We start from the raw sequence: 19,284 nt of genomic DNA, 5'->3' as shown, positions 1-19,284 counted from the left end.
ACATAAACCAAACATAAATGATCTGCAAAAGAATTTATGATGCCAATAAATGAAAAGGTGCAAAGAAAGGGGACGATGTGGCAAAACAGTGAAACCAGTCAGACAGCCTTCAATGTCAAATACTGATATGTAATGCTGAACTAAATTACAACTACCCTAAGAACAAAGAGGGGGAAGTTCTAGTCTTCCGTTTTTAGATGACATTTCATCTACTTATAATTATATGTGTAATAGAACATTTGATCATCACAATGGAGTGTTTTAGCTCTCTCCCATTCTCTGCAGAATGCTCCGCCTTTGAACATTTACTGCTAATCCCTAAATGGCCATCGAGGGGAAACATCATTCTAACTGGTTCTGCCCGAAGGACTTAACCAGGATGTCACCAAAATAGAAGGTAGAATCAAAGACTGGGGAAAAGAGTTTAATTTCACTGTAAACAAAAGAAATAGATATAAAGATGAGCCGCTATTTGTATCTCTTCACTTAATAAGGACTCTGAAACATAACAATGGCTAACATAGGCAAAGGCTTGGCAAAACGGACACTTTCGTAGACTTCCAGTCAGTAACAACCAAACGAAAACCCATTGTCCTCAAACTCATCAAAGGGAATATTTAACTAAAATGTGCTGCCCACAAGAAGGGATTTCATAGCCCATAAAAGTGAGATTCATGCATGATAAGACACACATGCATAAAAGGAGCAGAAGAACATAAGGCGGTTAGGACACCCTGATTACAGCTGTGTTTAAGAGAAATACACAGAGTAATAGGAAGAAATATAGCCATGGTGCCATCAGGTGGTGAGAGTCTGGTGATCACCCTCCAGTTCTATATTTCTCAAAGTTTCTATAATGAGGATATGTTGTTTTGACATTTTCTTTTACATTCTATTTTATTTTGAAGTTTATTTATGTACTTATTTTGAATAATCTCTATACCCCACGTGGGGCTCGAAGTCATGACCCCAAGATCAGGAGTTGTACACTCCTCTGACTGGAGCCAGCCAGCAGTCCCTGTTTTATTTTGAAAACTGGATGTTTATTATGTAAACATCTAGACGGGTAACATGAAACAGCTCTCATGGTGATGAAAGCTTAAATTGCAGGGACCGTCGAACTCTCCACAACATTCTCCTGAAGGATTCTAGAACATCCCTAAGAGCCTCAGAGCGTACCCTAGTGAAAAAGGCTTTGCCAATAATCTACACTTACCTTTGGAGAAAACTGTGGGAACCCACCAGAGCTTATTAGAATAGCAGAGACTTTAGAATCCTAAACTATTTTTCTTCATATTTCACCTTCTTCCCCTTGTTCAGCCCACCTCTAGCCAAACCAAAGGAGAGTTCGTCCACCTGATGCGTAGCAAGCCAATACAAACTGACACCAAGCTTTTGCAGTGAGAAGAAATAGGCTGTTTACTAGTGTGGCGTCACCCAGGAGCATGGGGAGCTCGTGCTCAAAAGTCCCAAATGCCCCAATGGTTTATAAGCAGGGGTTCTTAAAGGGCAAAAATTCAGGGTAAGGGTCTTGGATCATGCTGATTGGTTAGGGATTGAGTCAGCTGCGGTATTTCCTTTCTTGATCACCTGGTGCCTGGCAATTCCCTGCTGGTTTTGGTGTGATCGCAGTGAGGTGGCTTTAGGGACCTGGGAACTGCAAACCATTCTGGGTGGTTTGCCTTTGTGATGTCATGTCTAAGCGTACAAAGGCAGAAGTTCTACATCTTGTGACTATTACTAAGCTGCAAATTACTATTATTTTTTTTCTTCCAAACCCTGCACATTATGTTTGCTATCTCAGGCAGAACAGCAACCACAGACCTCTGGGGAGGCAACTTCGGGTTGTTTCCTGAGGAGATTTTGCGGGTTTCTTGAACAGTGACTAGGCTGCTTGGCTGGTCAGAGGCAGGGAAGAGCCCTATGTCTAAATTGTGGGGTCTGCAGGTGCTTGCATCCCCAGTTTCACACTTAGAATGTTTTCTTTCAGCTTTTCTGAGGAAAGGACATCTTTGGGCATAACTTCCAGTCCAGGAGAGAAGTCTGGACTGGACTGGCAAGAACCCCTCTACATTCCAAGCAGTTGGGGTTTCCTGTTTTCCTGCAGAAAGCCTCCAGGGTTCCTAGTTTTCCAGGAACACACAGTGCCTGAGGAGTGCCCTGAACGCCCCTACCATCCAGGAGGAGCTCTAGATTGATTTTCTCCACTTAGAAGAAGAGGGGAAGAGTATATAGTAGGAGATAGCAAAATGCAGCATTATTGATAAAACAGAACATGGGCACAGTCTTTTTTTTTTCTTTAAGATTTTTATTTATTTATTTGAGAGAGAGCGAGAGCAGAGCATGAGAGCGGGGGGGTGGGGGAGCAGAGGCAGATGCAGAAAGAAAGAAAGAAAGAACAAGAACCATATGATCCAGAGGCTTGATCCCAGGACCTGAGCCGAAGGCAGATGCTTAACCGACTGAACCACCCAGGCACCCCATGGGCACAGTCTATGACCAAAAGGGATGATAGGAATTATACCCTGACTTGCATGTACCTAGTAAATCCCACAAGGGGATAAAGGTTTGGTGTGTTTTTTTTTTAAGCATATCTTTTGTCAGATAATATAATGTAAGAGACAGAGAGTGGAATGCACAAATTGTGAGGAACATTGGTTTGCAAAACTGGAACATTGTTTAAAAAGAAGTTCTAGCATTATCCAAGTGGCTACTGCTAGCAATCTTATGGCACTCTTTAAAACCTTGGACTGGGATTAGACAGTCTGCCAAAAAGCCACTGAGTAAATAAAAGCAGGAATTCTGGCTTCTCCATTTATTGCTGAAGGTGAAGGTGAGGGTGAGAGGCCCACACAGCAGCAGTCTACACCCTTGTTCTAGGGTACAACCCAGACCTTACTGGGCCAGTGTGTTTGCGTTCACAGAAGGAAATGATTTTAGGCCTCAAGAGTGTTTTACCATATAGAAATAGAATTCACAAACCTTCTCCCAGAAAGTTCTTCCTAACTTCAGCTTTAAAAGATGTATTTTCCCCACCCTCCCTGTTTTCTCTTACCAGCTAGGAAATGTTGTCGGCCTCCCTGGCTCTTGAAGGGAGCCATTCATAGGCAGAAGGGCTCTCTTGTAGAGGAACCTGTGTAACATTGGCCAATTCCTTAAAGCCGTGGTTCCCGAGGCTGATCCGTAGGCTGGCTTCAGTGGGAGACAAGGATTTTACTGACTTGTGCAAATGAGACAGATAGAACAATGCCAGAGTTTTTTCACACAGGAATGTATTTATCTCACTGTGATGTATTCGGAGATCGTGTACCCTCTACTTCTTTAGTTAAAATGTCTCTTATCTTATAATAATAGGATCACAGTAAGAGATAGGTTTAAAATTAAAACCTGCGTATTTATTCAGTAAAATTAACCCGATGTAGATGACCAAACATTTTTGTTAATTTTACTGCCTTGTGACATCCCAGGGTCTAGAGAGCCACTGTTTTCATGGATTTCATCAGAGCTTTAATTTGAGATAATGGATTTAATGGGATGTAACTGAAACTCATTCTGATGAGGAAGGTTTTTTTTTAAAGATTTTATTTATTTATTTGAGAGAGAGAATGAGATAGAGAGCATGAGGGGGGGAGGGTCAGAGGGAGAAGCAGACTCCCTGCTGAGCGGGGAGCCCGATGTGGGACTCGATCCCGGGACTCCAGGATCATGACCCGAGCCGAAGGCAGTCACTTAACCAACTGAGCCACCCAGGCACCCCTGAGGAGGAAGGTTTTGAAGAATACAGCTCTGCACATGCAAAAAGTCAACCTACTAGAAGCAACTGAGATGTTCTCCAGCAGGTGGACACATAAATAAATGGATACATCCCGACTATGGAACGCTAGTCAGTACTAAGAAGAAATGAGCTATCTGGGGGCCTGACTCCTGATTTCTGCTCAGGTCATGTTCTCAGGGTCATGGGATTGAGCCCTGGGTCGGGCTCCGCGCTGAGCGGGGAGTCTGCCTCTCTCCCTCTTCCTCTGCCCCTCCTTCTGCTCACATGAGCGTGCACTTTCTTTCTCTAAAATAAATAAATCTTTTTTTTTTTCTTTTTAAAGAAATGAGCTATCAAGGTGATTGGAATCTTCGGGACAGAAGAGTGCTCAGTGCAGGTATACCAGTTGGATGAATGATAAGATTGTTGTCCTGTACAATACCTTTTAAGAATCTCCTGGCGCCCTTGAGAGTGGTCTTTGTGCATCAAAAGGTAATTTGAGAGTGACTGGGCTAAGAGCGGTAAAAGAAAAGTAAAACACTTCGGACAGTCTGGAAACAGGGAGTCTTATTTGCAAAGTTTTCAATTAGCTGGCAGCCCGCAGAGAGGTCAGGACCTGGATAGGCTAACTGGAGGTACCAAAGAAAACAGTTCCAGTTGTTCTTGGATTCTCCAGAAAGTTCTTGAGCATGCAGCTGTAGATCACACTGCCAGGCTCTGGGTAATGGCTGCCAATGGTTTCCCATCGGCAACTCCACCTCAGTGAGGCCAGCTCTGCACCACTTCTCCCCTTAGAATTCCTCACAAATACTCATAAAGTGGATGGCCTTATCAACTGATCAGTTATTACACATAATTTGGGTTTATATATCTCCATGGAATTTTTGGCTTGTATCTCAAAAGGAATTCAAAGGACTGAGTGATATGCTACGTGTTATATGTCATATGCTATAGCCAGATCTCCATGTCCTTTTATTTACTGATATGAATAAGTTGTCAAGAGTTTGAATGCATGAAAAACAAAAAGGGGAAAAATAGGAATAAATTGTATATGAAGCCTGTTTCGTTACAGTAATAAATAATGATGTTAATGGATACATTAATATACCATTAATCCAAGTATAGATACATATATATTTTAATATCCAGATAATTGAGATTCATTTTAATATCCAGATAATTGAGATTCATTTTTTAAGTTTTAAGATGTATTTTGTGTTTTTGACATTTAAAAATATTATTTTTTTTAAGATTTTATTTATTTATTTGAGAGAGAATGAGAGACAGAGAGCACGAGAGGGAAGAGGGTCAGAGGGAGAAGCAGACTCCCCGCCGAGCAGGGAGCCGGATGCGGGACTCGATCCCAGGACTCCAGGATCATGACCCGAGCCGAAGGCAGTCGCTTAACCAACTGAGCCACCCAGGCGCCCTAAAAATATTATTTATCAAAATGTGTAATTATATTATTTTGATTAATTAATGTGCGAATAAAATTTGGAATGATGACTCAGTCCAAAGGAAAATTTTCAACACATAGAGCTTTATGGTCACAAGAAAAAAAGTTCAGTGTGTATATATATATATATTTTTTTTTTGTCTCAGAGAATTATAAAATAATCACAATTTTAAGCATATTACATTAAGATAAATCATGTGACGAAGTACAATGTAAATATGAGTTGAAGAAGAAAAAAATAATGTAAGTTTATTTTTGTTGTTAAAGAAGAACTCGTTCGTGTAGTTTTTAAATGGACCCCATGGATATTGATGGAAGTGGGATGTCAGCAAGATGGAGGACTAGGAGAGCCCATCCCTTGTCCTCCTACAAAAACAATGTTTTAACAACTACCCACTGAGAAAAGTAGCTCTGGGGGAGCTCAAGAGTATGACGAAGAAGCTGCAGCAACACAGCGGAGAACAAAAATTGGGAACAGCCTCAGAGAAAGGTGTAGGAGGCCTTTTATCCGTGTCACCGCCTCCCCCAGGGTGGCACAGCTCAGGGCCAAGAGAAATCCCCAAAGCCACAACCTACCCTCTGGGGGGAAGGGAGAGCCAAAGGACCCTAACAGCCCTTACTACCCCTGTGGACACCTTCAGCCTTGACCACCAAGGAGCCCCACAGTCTTTGCTGAGACCGACCTCAGCTGATGGAGCCTCCCAGAACCCATGCCACTGCTTCCCTCAGGGCTGGAGCTACCACCCCCATCTAGCCGGCGCGCTCACGCCCATCTTCAGGTGAAGGGCTTTCCCCACAATGGCCAGTGCAAAAAGTCTGGAAGAGGTGACAGCTCCTTTAAGTGAGAGGAGAGCAACACAAGGCTGTGGGGGAACATGAAGAATTAAGAAAATAGTACACCACCAAAGGAACACAATACATTTCCAATAACCAACCCTAAAGAAATGGAGATGTCTGAATTCCTCACAAAGAACGCAACAGCAGCAACAACCTGTAAAAAGTAAGAGACAAATTCAGTAAAGTTGCAGGATACAAAGTCAGCACACAAAATTCAGTCACATTTCCATACGCAAACAATGAACCATCTGAAAAGGAAATTAAGAAAGCAATATAGGGGCGCCTGGATGGCGCAGTCATGTCCAACCCTTGGTTTCCACTCCTGTCATGACCTCAGGGTCCGGAGATTGAGCCCGGGGTCAGGCTCTGGGCTCAGTGAGGAGTCCGCTTGCTCTCTCCCTATCTCAAATAAATAAATAAATCTAAAAAAAAAAGAGAAAGCAATACAATTCACAATAGCAACAGAGAGAATTAAATGCTTAGGAGTAAACTTAACCAAAGAGGTAAAAGACGGGTACACTGAAAATTATAAAACATTGATGACAGGAAATAAAAGGCAACAAATGGAAGAACATCCTATACTCATGGACTGGGAAATTTAATATTGTTAAAATGTCCGTCCTATGCAAAGTAATCTACAGGTTCAATGCAATTTCTACCAAATTTCAATGGCATTCTTTTTTTTTTTTAAGATTTTATTTATTTATTTGACAGAGAGAGACACAGCAAGAGAGGGAACACAACAGGGGGAGTGGGAGAGGGAGAAGCAGGCTTCCTGCCGAGCAGGGAGCCCGATGCGGGGCTCGATCCCAGGACCCTGGGGATCATGACCCGAGCCGAAGGCACACGCTTAACGACTGAGCCACCCAGGCGCCCCTTCAATGGCATTCTTGACAGAAATAGGAAAAATAATTCTAAAATTCATATGGAACCACAAAAGACCAAATAGCCCAAATCAATCTTGAGCAAAAGAAAGTTGGAGGCATTGCACTTCCTGATTCCAAAATATATCACAGTAATCAGAAAGTATGGTAGTGGTGTGAAAACAGACACACAGACCAATGGAACAGAATAGAGAGCCCAGAAATAAGCCCACACAAATATGGTCAACTAATGTTCGATGAAGGTGCCAGGAATGCACAATGGGAACAGGATAGTTTCCTCAATAAAAGGTGTTGGGAAAACTGGATATTCACATGCAAAAGAATGAAACTGGGCCCCTATCTTTTTTAAAAAAGATTTTATTTATTTGAGAGAGAGAGAGAGAGAGAGAGAGAGCGTGTGAGCCTGAGTGTGGGGGAGGAGCAGAGGGAGAGGGAGAAGCAGGCTCCCCATCGGAGCTCAATCCCAGGGCCCCCGAGATCATGACCTGAGCTGAAATCAAGAGTCAGATGCTTAACTCACTGAGCCCCGAAACTGGGCCCCTATCTTAAAAATTAACTCATAAAGGAACACCTTTATGGGTTAATTTTAGCAAAGATATGCAAACAACCTGAATGTTGATGATTGAATGGATAAAGAAAATGTGGTATATATAGGGGTGCCTGGCAGGCTCAGTTGGTAGAGCATGCAACTCTTTTTTTTTTTTTTGAAAGATTTTATTCATTTGACAGAGAGAGACACAGCGAGAGAGGGAACACAAGCAGGGGGAGCAGGAGAGGGAGAAGCAGTCTCCCCGCTGAGCAGGGAGCCCGATGCGGGGCTCGTTCCCAGGACCCTGGGATCATGACCTGAGCCGAAGACAGACGCTTAACTGACTGAGCCACCCAGGCGTCCTGAGCATGCAACTCTTGATCTTGGGGTCGTGAGGTCAAGCCTCACGTTGGGTGTAGAGACTACTTAAAAAAATAAATAAAAACATATAAAGAATTTTTTTTTTTTTTTTTTTTTTAAGAAAATGTGGTGGGGCACATGAGTGGCTAAGTCTTTTAAACGTCCGACTCTTGATTTGGGCTCCGGTCATGGTCTCAAGGTCATGAGGTTGAGCCCCGAATAGGGCTCCATTCTCAGCTGGGCGTCTGCTTGACCCTTTCCCTCTGCTCCTCCTTTCACCTGTTCTCTCTCTCAAATAAATAAATACTTTAAAAAAAAGAAAAGAAAATGTGGTGTATATAGAGAATGGAATATTAATTAGCCTTATAAAAGAAGGAAGTCCAGGCATTTCGAAAAACATGGATGAACCTGGAGGACACTACACTAAATGAAATAAGAAAGACACAGAAGGACAAATTCTGCATGATCTCACTTATATATGGAATATAAAATAGGCAAACTCATAGAAGTAGAGAGTAGGATGGTGGTTTCTAGGGGTTGTGGAGGGAGAAAGGATGAGGTGTTGTTCAAGGAGCACAAAGTTGCAGTTATGCAAGATGATTAAGTTCTGGAGATCTAATGTACAGCTATGTGAATATACTGTTATCGTGTACTTGAAATTTGCTAAGAGGATGGATCTTAAGTGTCCTCACCATCAAAAAAGAAAAAAGAAAAAGAAAGAACAAAAGACAAAGTAATTATGTGAGGTGAAGCATATGTTAATTAGCTTGGTTGTAGTGATTATTTCACAATGTGTAAATACATCAGATGTCATGCGGTACACCTCAAATATGTATAATTTTAATTTCTCAATTATACCTCGATAGAGAAAAAAGATACACAGAAAAATTGGTCATGGCAGACATTAAATTGCTATGGCATTTTACTGTCATTAGGTCAATTTAAAAAATGTGTATGTGGGAGCACCTGGGTGGCTCAGTTGTTAAGCGTCTGCCTTCAGCTCGGGTCATGATCCCAGGGTCCTGGGATCGAGCCCCGAGTTCGGGCTTCCTGCTCGGTGGGAAGTCTGCTTCTCGCTCTCCCACTCCCCCTGCTTGCATTCCCTCTCTTGCTGTGTCTCTCTGTCAAATAAATTAAATCTTTAGAAAAAAAAAATGTGTATGTGGTTTTAAAATTGTCTTCGTGGACAAGTTGCAGACCTCTGGACTTTCTGTCTCTGCTCTAGAGACCTGGAGCTACCAGTTTCCCCTGTGGGGCAGATGTTAAGAGGGTTTCCTAATCTCACAGGGAATCCACATTTCAGGCACTACTGCCTTTGTCTCCAAAGGATCTGGTCGGGGAGGGCTGCAGTGCTCATCTGGGAGGAGGCTTCCTCATTGCTTTCCAGAACATTCCATTCTAGGCTTCTTTATGCTAATCTCTAGCTGTGGCTTCTACTCTATTTCACTGTCAGAAATCCAACTCTAATTCCCAACTTTCTAACGATATATAGTCCACCCTGCTTACAGCAGTTGTAAACTCCATGAGACCAGGGCCACATCTGCTAGGCTCACTGCTGTGTCCTCAGCAGTGTCTGGAACACCGTGGACGCACAAAAGTTATTAAATTGAATTAAGAGGGGCAGCCGATTTTGTGGGAGAAGGTTTTTTTCTTTTTTTCCCTTTTTTTTTTAAGTTTGCAGGGTAGTCTTTTTGTGATTTGAAGGCATTTAAATAAATCTCTTTTCTCACATCTGCCTTTAAATAATTCTTCCTAAAGAGGAGGCAAGCTCTTCCAGAGACACGAGGTTTGATTCCAGTTCTTTAGCTATGGTATCTCAACAGGTTACTTATCCACTTTTTTCATCAGTTAAAATGGAGATAAAACTCTCTAGCCTGTTGTGGGGAGATAATGCATGGAAGAGTGCCCAGAACAAATATGGTCACAGATTGGGCGTTCAGGAAACGATAGCTTGGAGGTAAGGTTCTGCTGTTACTATCCTGTTTGGTCACCCCTGTGTTCCACATTGTTGCAGGGTAGACACAGGCCCCTAGGGCTGGGTGGAGTAGAACAAGACTTTTTCCTCCGTTCACACACTCTCCTTCATGTTCCCGTCTCTCAGTTTGCTTTAACATGGTTTGGGGGGCGCCTGGGTGGCTCAGTTGGTTGAGCGACTGCTTTCGGCTCAGGTCATGATCCTGGAGTCTCAGGATCGAGTCCCGCATCGGGCTCCCTGCTCAGCAGGGAGTCTGCTTCTCCCTCTGACCCTCCCCCCTCTCCTGTGCGCTCTCTCTCTCAAATAAGTAAATAAATAAAATCTTTAACATGGTTTGGGGGTTGAAACTGGGGCACTGCAGGACATCTCTGAAGGAGGCAGTGGAACTAGACAGCATAGGAGGAGGTTCAGAAGAAAGCAATGCCACAGAAACATAGGAACTGGAGAGATGATCCAGCTTAACCATCTTTTTTTTTTTCAATTTTGACCAAAACATGTAAAATTTACCATCTTAACCATTTTTATTTTTTAATTTTTATTTTTTTAAGATTTTTTATTTATTCATTTGTCAGAGAGAGAGAGAGAGAGAGAGCGCGCACAAGCAGGAGAAACAGGCTCCCCACTGAGCAAGGAGCCTGATGCGGGACTCGATCCCAGGACCCCGGCATCATGACCTGAGCCAAAGGCAGACGCCCGACCGACTGAGCCACCCAGGCGTCCCCATCTTAACCATTTTTAAATGGACATTACAGTATAGTAATTATAAAGCACATTGTTAACTATAAGCCCATGGTTGTGCAACAGATTCCTAAAACTTTTCCATCTTGCAAAACAGAAACTATATTGGATAATTCCCCTTTTCCCTCCTCTCCGCCAGCCCCTGGCAACCACCACTCGACTTTCTAAGAGTTTGACTGCTTTAGATACCTCTTATAAGCAAAATCATGAAGTATTGGTCTTTTTGTGACTGGCTCATTTCACTTGGCACAATGTCCTTAAGATTCACCCATGTTGTAGCAGAGGACAGCATTTTTTTTCTTCAAGGATGAATAATATTCCTGTGTATGCCTATACCACATTTTCTTTATCCAGTCAGCAATTAATAAACATTTAGATTGCCTCCACCTCTTGGCTATTATGAATAATGCTGCAGCAATGAACATTGGTCTATGAATACCTCTTCCAGATTTAATTGCTTTCTTTTACAGGTAACGGCAAGCCTGACTCACAGAGTAAAGTGACTAACTAAAGCACTTTCTCAACGGTGGTGGTATTGCTATTTGGGGTTGGATAGTTTTTTTTGTGGGGAATGGGTGGGGTATCTGTCCTATGCATTACAGGCTATTTAACAGCATGGCTAGCCTCTACCCGGCACATGCCATGGCACCACGACCCTCGCCGCCACCCCCCGCCAGAAAGCATAATTGTATATTGCCAAATGGGGGGGGTGGGGCAAAAGTATCCGGGGTTGAGAACACTGTTCCAAAGAAACACTCGGGGTCCAGGATAGGTAGGACCCAGGCTGCTGCCCCCCAAGAGATGACAGAGGGCTCTGGAGAAACACAAAGTCTGGCGCGATTTGCAAAGAATTTTCTTTTTAATTCTCAAAAAATGGGAGAGGGCAGATGGATGTCATCCAGTATCGAGAAGACAGCTAGACTAAGAAACTGCAAAGTGTAAAGCTCCCGAGATAAGCACGGTTCTGAGGTTTGGCCCCGCAGAGGACCCCCGCACACCTCCCCGCCCTGCGGGGCCTCGCAGTGCATGCTGGGGCTTGCAGTTCCGGCGTAAGAGGCCCTGCGCGCGCATCCCTCCCCCAGCGCGACTTCCTCCCTCCGCGGCCTGCCGCCGCTCCCGGAAGCTGAGCAGGTTAAAGTTTCCTCTCCTCTTAGTCCCGCAGATTGCCAACCCACGTAGCTAATAGGTGGCCGGGCTGGCGCTTTCTCTTACCTGATTGGTCTAGAGTCTTGTAGCGTCCAGACAAACTCGCCGGGGATTGGTCGAATCTTCAGTTTTGAAATTTCGGAGGTTTCGCCGCGCTGCACCGCCCCATTGCTTCTCCGAACCCTTGATCCCTGGAGACCCGGAGCCGAGGGTTTGGGCCGGCCGGGGGTTTCTGCTAGGGAGGCCGCTGGACTTGGATCGGAGCAGCATTTAGGAGACGTGGTGCAGTCGAGTGAGTGCGCGGGGCGGCCGGCGGGGCTGGGGGTGGTTGGCGATTCTTTACCCTCCCGCCAACTCCAGACCCGGGGCGTGACACCACCCCGCTTCGCCCCGGGGCCTGGAAATGGACGGGCCACCTCTTCCAAGTGGCGAGGTGACCTGCCTCGGTCCTGGGGCCTGAGATGACTCCTTACCCTCCACCTAGGTCAGCAGATTCCGGAAGAATAATAATCCTCCCCGCCCCCCCAGGTCGGGTGCCTTGCACCCTGTTTTGTGCTAGGAGGCCCTTTGTTGACCTGGACGCTCATGAAGCGCACACCAACCCGGGATTATGCCGGATGGCATTTCTGTACAGTTAGCCCTTGCTCAACACCTCCCCCCCCCAGCTAGCAACGTTTTAAATTGACCATTTCCGGAGGCCAGTGCTGCCCCTCATTTTGTCCCTCCTCAAGGACTTTCTCAGTCAGCGGTTCAATTCCATCCCGCCGCCGTGGCCTTCCCTGCGGGTGCCCAGGGCCAAAACTTGGCGCCCACCTTTCAGAGACTGAAATCGAGCCGGCGGCATAGCTTGTGGTTACGAGCACAGTTTAAATCCAGGCCCCACCCCTGACTTGCTGGGTGACTTTGACTTAACTTCTCTTTGCCTCAGTTACCTCATTTGCACACGGGTATCCTTGAGATCCTGGTGAGTGTTAAATGGAACGATGCTCCACCTGAGCATCGAGGCAGGCCTCCGTAAGCGAGAGCAGCTATTTATGATCGCGACCGTCCTTCACTGAGGTGTGGTAGACGGTTAAGTGCCCCACTTCCTACACCTCAAAAAACAGGCATCGCAAAGGAGGCCGGTGGGGCCTCTGGTCTGGTGGGTGGTGTGAGGGAGGTACTGGGAGAGGAAGGTGAGCTCTCTTCTCCCTTGGTGGGATATTGGGTGCCCTGGGTGTGTGCACACGGGTTCTTAGACCCGCAAAAGAGATTTTTTTTTGCTGTTCTTTCCCGGAGCCTCTGTGGTACACTGTTCCTTTCTCTCTCAGAGTCACCTCTGTTCTAACTTACAGTGACCCTTAAATAGCCAAGCTGAGGTCTCTAAAACAACAACAACAACTTTTCCAGGGAAGAAGCGTAAATAAACACTTTTTTTTGCACTTTGTGAAAGAAGCTCTCACCAACTGTATTTTGAACAAATATTTAAAAATGAAAAAAAAAAAGATAGTAAACTGTTGCTTGCTATAGCTTTTCAGTGAAGAGCTTTTTTGTTTTGGTTTTGGCTTCCTTAAACAATTTTCTCTTTCCTGGCCTGGAACTGGGGTCCCACACTTTGCCAGGGCTGAGCTCTGGGACAGAGGGTCTGCGGGGAGGGATGACAGCAGAGGCCATGCCTGTGATTGGCTGACTTCAGAGCTGTCTCTGCGCAAAGCTTCTGCCGTCCTGCCCAACTGGCCCTACCCGGATTAGTGCTGCTTCTGGCATCTAGGAGGGATGTGTGAATGGCGTGTGTGTATGGCGTGCCCTAACCTGTGTAGAATGGTGTCTCTGTGTGTGTGTCTGGGGGGGAGAAGTACCTGTAGGATGTTTATTTCTAGGTGTAGAACTGACAGATGAATTAATTCAGTCAATAAGTATTCCCTTTATGCCAGGCTCTGGGCTTTTTCCTCTGCAAGCAAGACAGACAAGGGCTTGCCCCGAGGGAGCAAATGTTTAGTGGGCAATGACAGGCAGTAAGTAAACAGATATACAGTTATCCAAGTGCCATGCAGAGAATTGAAATCGATGGATGGGATCGTGATGGTGGTCAGGTCCTTCCTGAGTTGCTGAGATCCAGGTACAAATAGGAAGTTTCCAGATAGAGGGCAGATCTTGCTTGAGGAACAAGGCTAGTGTGCCCTGGAAATTAGGCCTCAGGAAGTCTTGTGAAGGTGCAACAGGACCTGGTGTTAAGCTCTATAAGGTGTCGAGGGATCAGTGACTTAGCCCCTCCTTCCAGGAGCTTCCATCTTTTTTTTTAGATTTATTTATTTTAGAGAGAGCGAGAGCGTGCACGGCGGGGGGAGGGGCAGAGGGAGAGAGAAACTCAAGCAGATTCCCAGCTGAGCGCAGAGCCTGACGTGGGGCTCGATTCTGTGACCCTCAGCTCATGACCCAAGCCGAAACCAAGAGCTGGCTGCTTAACTGACTGTGCCACCCAGGCGCCCCCAACCAGGAGCTTCCATCTTTGGTGGGAGGCTGAGCTCTGCATGGTTCTTGATTTTAGGGGTGTAGATCAGGGTGGTGGGTCACTGCGATGGCATGAGACATGCAGTCTGTTATGATGGCTGATGTCCATCACTCATTCATTCCCCTGTAGGGGTATTTACTGAGTTCCTGCTGTGACCCTAATGAACACTTCCTGGCCTGGGGCTTTGATGATGATTTTATAACTGAGCCTTAAGGAGGATACGTGAGTTGCTGGGTTATTTTAGAAATTAAGAGACATTGGTTTTGTATTTTTTGTATTTTCTTAAAAATAAGACACTGCTTATCCACTCCTCTCATGCTCTCTCCTCCACGTCTAGGGCATTTCAGTTTAAGGGAGAAGGTGGCAGGGGGCTCTTCGGAGAGGAGCATGTCTCTGAACCCCTACTTTCTTACCAACTCCTTTGGAATGCAGAACTCTCTGTTCACTGGCCTTTTGAAGAAGCAGTTGGAGCTGATGTTCTTTGGCCTGATGCCAGGGGTCAACTTGTGTATAGCGCAGGGTGGGTGTGTCTAGCCCTTGCTTACCCACAGGTAGTAAGAGGAGAGCCCACAGGCCTGTGATTGGGCAGGTAGAGAGGGGTCCTGTGCTGATCTAGGAAAGCGGTTGGCCATGTCTTGTCATTTTAAGCCCCAGAAAAGGCCATTCGTAAGGACTGTTGCTACCAGAATTGGCTGGGAAGTGTGGACTTAAGGGGACAGTGGGCTGTGGGTAGGGGGGTCGATTGGGAAGGCATTTGAAGAGCAAGAAGGGTGGGCCCTTCTTTTTCTAAAAATGAGGTTAGTGGATTGGCATTTGGGATTTTGCACCTGTGGGGGTGGCTGTGAGCAGGAAGGGGCTCTGATTCAGGTACTGGGTGGTTGTGGCTGGGGATGGGCACTGTGCCCTAGCAGGCTCTTCCCCTGGAGAAGGTCCCAGCCCCTAACCCTGAACCCTTCTGCCTCTCGTCTGCTTTCACCAGACAGAGCCACCATGGGGTCGACAGCCCCAGGGCCCATTCACCTGCTGGAGCTGTGTGACCAGAAGCTCATGGAGTTTATCTGCAATGTGGACAATAAAGACTTGGTGTGGCTCGAAGAGATCGAGGAGGAGGCCGAGCGCATGTTCACCAGGTAAAGGCGGGGAGCATGTTGGCAGGAGGTGCCTTGGGGGCATAGCAGCCTACATCCCTACCTGACCCACAAGACAGGCTGCCGGGGGGTTCCTCCAGAGTGCCCGCTGTGCTGGGGGCTGCCCTAGGATAATGGGAAGAAGGGGAGGTGGTGCTGAGCTGACCCTCAGGATGGGGCTGCAGAGGCTTGCCTGGTAGCCTTGCTCTGCTCTGTGTCTCTGGGAGGAAGCCTTGAATGCCTGGCAGGGTCCTTGCACATGGCCTACAAGAGCTTGGTGCAGGTCACCCCAGCTTGCCCTGTCACTGCCAGGAAAGGGGTGGGGCCAGCTGGGTCGGGGGAGTGGGCTGGCGGTTCAGGGGGCAGCTTCGAACATCACTCTCCTTGTACCAAACAGAGAATTCAGCAAGGAGCCTGAGCTGATGCCCAAAACACCTTCTCAGAAGAACCGACGGAAGAAGAGACGGGTTTCTTATGTTCAGGATGAAAACAGAGACCCCATCCGGAAAAGGTGGGAGGAGGGGCAGATGGGCTCTGTGGAGGCTTGGTGCCCGCCAGGAGACGTTGATTCGCAGGTGTTCATGGGGAGCAGAGGCTTAGCAGGAGTAGTGGTGGGTACCATGTGGGCCGTGCTGAGGGGTAAGATGTCCTAGGGAAATAAAGTATGACCCAAGACCCCAAGACCATGGAGTGCAGAGTGTGCATGTGTCGTGCACATTGTGTGTGTGTGTGTGTGTGCGCGTGCGCGCACGTGTGTGTGTGTGTGTGCGTGTTCGTGTGTGTGTGTGTGTGTGCGTGTTCGTGTGTGTGTGTGTGTTCTGGGCCTTGGAGAATGGGAAGGATTTCCAGACGTGGGAGAAGAAAGAGAACCCAACCTACTGCTTGGGTGAAAGGAAGCAGAGGTATGGACCAGGCCTCCCCCTGTTGCTGCATTTGATAATGCCCATGAAAATGACCATGGGCTGCAGAGTACTGGGGTAAAGAGGCTGGGTCTTGGGGTCAGGTAGTCCCTAGCTCACACCCTAGCTCTGCCCCTTCTCGGCTGGGTGTCCGTGGGTTAATTTTCCACCTTTGAGCCTCAGTTTGCTCTAAGGTGAGGAGGATGGTCCCTGCCTCTCAGGGCCATCTTCTGGATTAAGCGACAGCGTGAATAGAGCCTCCAGCAAGATGCTTGGTACAGTGTGATCTCAGTCAGCGGGAGGCTTGTATGAATTTAATCTTCCCAACAGTTCTGTGAGGTCTGGCGTTATCCCAGTTTATAGGTAAGGAGCCTGAGGCTCAGAGAGGAGCAGCCAGGGGTCCCGGCTGGGGGTTGGCCAAGCCTGGACTAGAGCCTTGGTCTTCCACCTCCAAGGCCTCTGATTCATCCTCCATGCAAGCTAGTGGCTCCTGGGAAGATTGGTGCCCTGCTCGATTTTGGGGTGCCCCTTGCCTTGTTGGGTTGTCTCAGCTTCTGCTCCACTGCCTTCAGCAGGTTGTCCCGCAGAAAAACGCGGAGCAGCCAGCTGAGCTCCCGGCACCTGCGCAGCAAGGACAAGGTGGAGAAGCTGGCCACGGTGGTGGGGGAGAACGGCTCTGTCCTGCGGCGGGTGACGCGCGCCGCGGCCGCAGCCGCAGCAGCCACCGTGGCGTTCGCTGCCCCTTCGTCCAGCCCTGAGTCTCCCACAGCAGTGACCACAAAGCCTGAAAACAGTCTGGCCGAGGGCCAGCTGGTGCCCGTGGTGGAGATCAGCATCAGCGAGCGCCAGAGTGCCGAGCAGCACCTCGGCCGGCTCGAGTCCGCCCAGGCTCCCTCTCCGGCTCCGTTCCCTCCAGCCACAGCTCCCACCTCCCACAGCATCTCGATATCAGAGGAGGAATCAACCCCCAAGAAGCCAGAGGCTGGGAGACTGGAATCTGTTACCGTGAGCTCCCTGATGGCCACACCCCAGGACCCCAAGAGCCGAGGGGTCGGAGCAAGCCGGTCGGCCTCCAAGCTCAGGATCGCGCAGGCTTCCCCAGGCCCACAGGACCTGTCGGGCTCTCCGGCCTCCCCGTGGCAGGAGCGGGTCCTGGCTCCCATCCTGCCGGATAACTGCTCCACGCCCACGGGTACCCGCGTGAACCGGCAGTCGGTGCGGCGCAGCCTGATTGCGCCGTCGTCCCCTGGCCACCAGCCCTCGCTGGCCCAGAAGTACTCCCTGGTGGCCAAACAGGAGAAACCTGTCCGCAGATCAAGCAGAAGGATTGGCAAGAAAGCCCCTGAAGAGCCAGCTGCCTCTGCCCACATCATCTGTGAGTCGGGGGTGGGGCTCAGCAGCAGGTGGGGGCACCGTGGAGGGTCCTTGGCGCCTGGCTCAGCCAGAGGAGCTCTGGGGAACCATCGAGCAAGGAGCTGTCCCTAGAACTTTCCGCAGCAGTGTAAATGTTCCCGGTCTGTGCTGTGCCCTACCATAGCCACTGCTAGACCCGTGTGGCTGTTGAGCCCTCAGAAAGTGGCTAGTTGGGGAACTGAATATTTAGTTTTATCACATTTTACTTAATTTAGATTTAAACGTGTGTATACCGTACTAGAGAGCGCAAATCTAGTCCAACCCTCTTATTTTACAAATGAGGAAACTGAGGTCCAGGGAGGTTGGCCACAGTGTCCCTGTGAGTAATGGCCTTGCTGAGGCTCAAACCCAGATCTTTTACCCAGGGCCAGTGTGTTCCACTTTCTTCCCACAGAGGCTCACGTAGATTGACCACGTTTGTAGGCCGCCTCCTGGTAGCGCAACTGCTGGTCTGGAGATACTGAGGGGAAGAGATGGGGATGCTCACCGCAGTAGGCTCATTCTGGAGGGACAGAGAACTCAGCCATTTACCTGCCCTGTGACCTGGAGCAGGTTACAGAAACTTCTTCGTGGGCCTCACCTGTTAACGTTAGCCATGTTTTTATTTTACGATTTATTTATTTATTTGAGAGGGAGAGTGTGCGCAGGGGGGAGGGGCTGAGAGAGAAGGAGAGAGCGTCTTCAGCGGATTCTGTGCTGAGTATGGAGCCCAACGTGGGGCACATCCCACAATCCTGAGATCATGACCTGAGCCGAAACCAAGAGTTGGCTTAATCTTGATCGACTGCACCACTCAGGCGCCTCTTACGTTAGCCATTTTTATCATCATCTTGTGCCAGCTCAGGGGACCTTTGTTTCGGTGGGAGCAGCTGTTATGAGCTACAGAGGAGGATAGGTAGCTGTAAAAATCAGGGGTGGCTGCCTGGAGGAGGTGGGGTCGGAGATGGGAGGGTTTTGAAGGATGCCCGGGCTTTAGGCACGTGGGAAAAAATGTAGGGAAAGGTATCCCTAACAGAGGGAACAGCCTGAATGAAGACCCAGAGGAATAACATGGCAAGTAATGGGGTATCTTGGGCTCATATGCCACACAGGGGGCTTGGGCTTGACCCCACTGATGCGGAGGGTGTGGTCCCTTGATGGTTATTGAAAGGTCTCTGGCACTGTGTGAAAAATGGCCAAAAGGAAGTAGGCAGGGAGACCAGGAAAGAGGCTGCTGCCAGGGTCCAGCCAGGGGATGGCGAGGCAGTGGGCTGATGGAGAAGAAGGGCCAGGTTTTAAGTGAATGTGTCTTAAAATTGGGGTCAGCGTCTGCCTGGCGCTTCCAGATGTATGAAACAGTAGGTTCTCATTTGGCCCTTGCACCAACACTGTTAGCCTGTTAGAATTCCCCTATTTTATGGAGGAGGAACCTGAAGCTTATGGTGGCCACCAAATCTATAAAATTGGGAAACGGTCTTGAGCCCCATGTTTCAGCCTTTCTGGGATGGTGGGCTGCTTGCTGAGGAGGCCTTGTGGAGAGCCCCGGAATGGGGTTCGGTCCGGCAGGTAAAGGCACCTCACCTTGCCAGGTCTCTTCCCCACCTGGGGAAGGACTTGGGCAGGACTTGCTCCGGGTCATGGGGCCTAAGGACATGCAGTCCGGGTGTCCGGCACACTGTCCATTTTTGGATTCTCA

The 19,284-nt window shown here is 47.9% G+C and overlaps 1 protein-coding gene and 1 long non-coding RNA gene across 6 annotated transcripts in view; one reads left to right on the top strand and one right to left on the bottom strand.

Annotated features, from left to right (window-relative positions):
* Window positions 1-5,433: 5,433 nt before the first annotated feature.
* LOC114220352 (uncharacterized) lies at window positions 5,434-12,733 on the bottom strand. Its single transcript, XR_003611549.2, has 3 exons — window positions 12,612-12,733; window positions 11,746-11,997; window positions 5,434-6,201 (listed from the first exon to the last, which is right to left on the bottom strand). It is a non-coding gene; the product is annotated as an uncharacterized LOC114220352 (long non-coding RNA).
* INCENP (inner centromere protein) overlaps window positions 11,804-19,284 on the top strand; it is a 27,172-nt gene continuing 19,691 nt past the window's right edge. For 2 of the 5 annotated variants that reach the window (XM_088017419.1, XM_028118161.2), the window contains exons 1-4: window positions 11,804-11,971; window positions 15,150-15,300; window positions 15,695-15,808; window positions 16,772-17,571. In XM_088017419.1, coding sequence (XP_087873545.1) covers window positions 15,161-15,300; window positions 15,695-15,808; window positions 16,772-17,571 — 1,054 coding nt within the window. In that variant the 5' untranslated portion in view covers window positions 11,804-11,971; window positions 15,150-15,160. Of the gene's footprint in view, window positions 11,972-15,149; window positions 15,301-15,694; window positions 15,809-16,768; window positions 17,572-19,284 lie in introns of all 5 variants that reach the window. The other 3 variants (XM_088017418.1, XM_088017416.1, XM_088017417.1) reach the window with 2 other exon arrangements.

The sequence above is a fragment of the Eumetopias jubatus genome, unplaced genomic scaffold (assembly GCF_037043125.1).
Source record: "Eumetopias jubatus isolate StellerSeaLion01/CBP00866 unplaced genomic scaffold, mEumJub1_p1.0 scaffold_13, whole genome shotgun sequence".
NCBI lineage: Eukaryota > Metazoa > Chordata > Mammalia > Carnivora > Otariidae > Eumetopias > Eumetopias jubatus.
The sequence above is the reverse complement of the archived record's forward strand: the minus strand, read 5'-3'. Positions and strand labels throughout refer to the sequence as shown.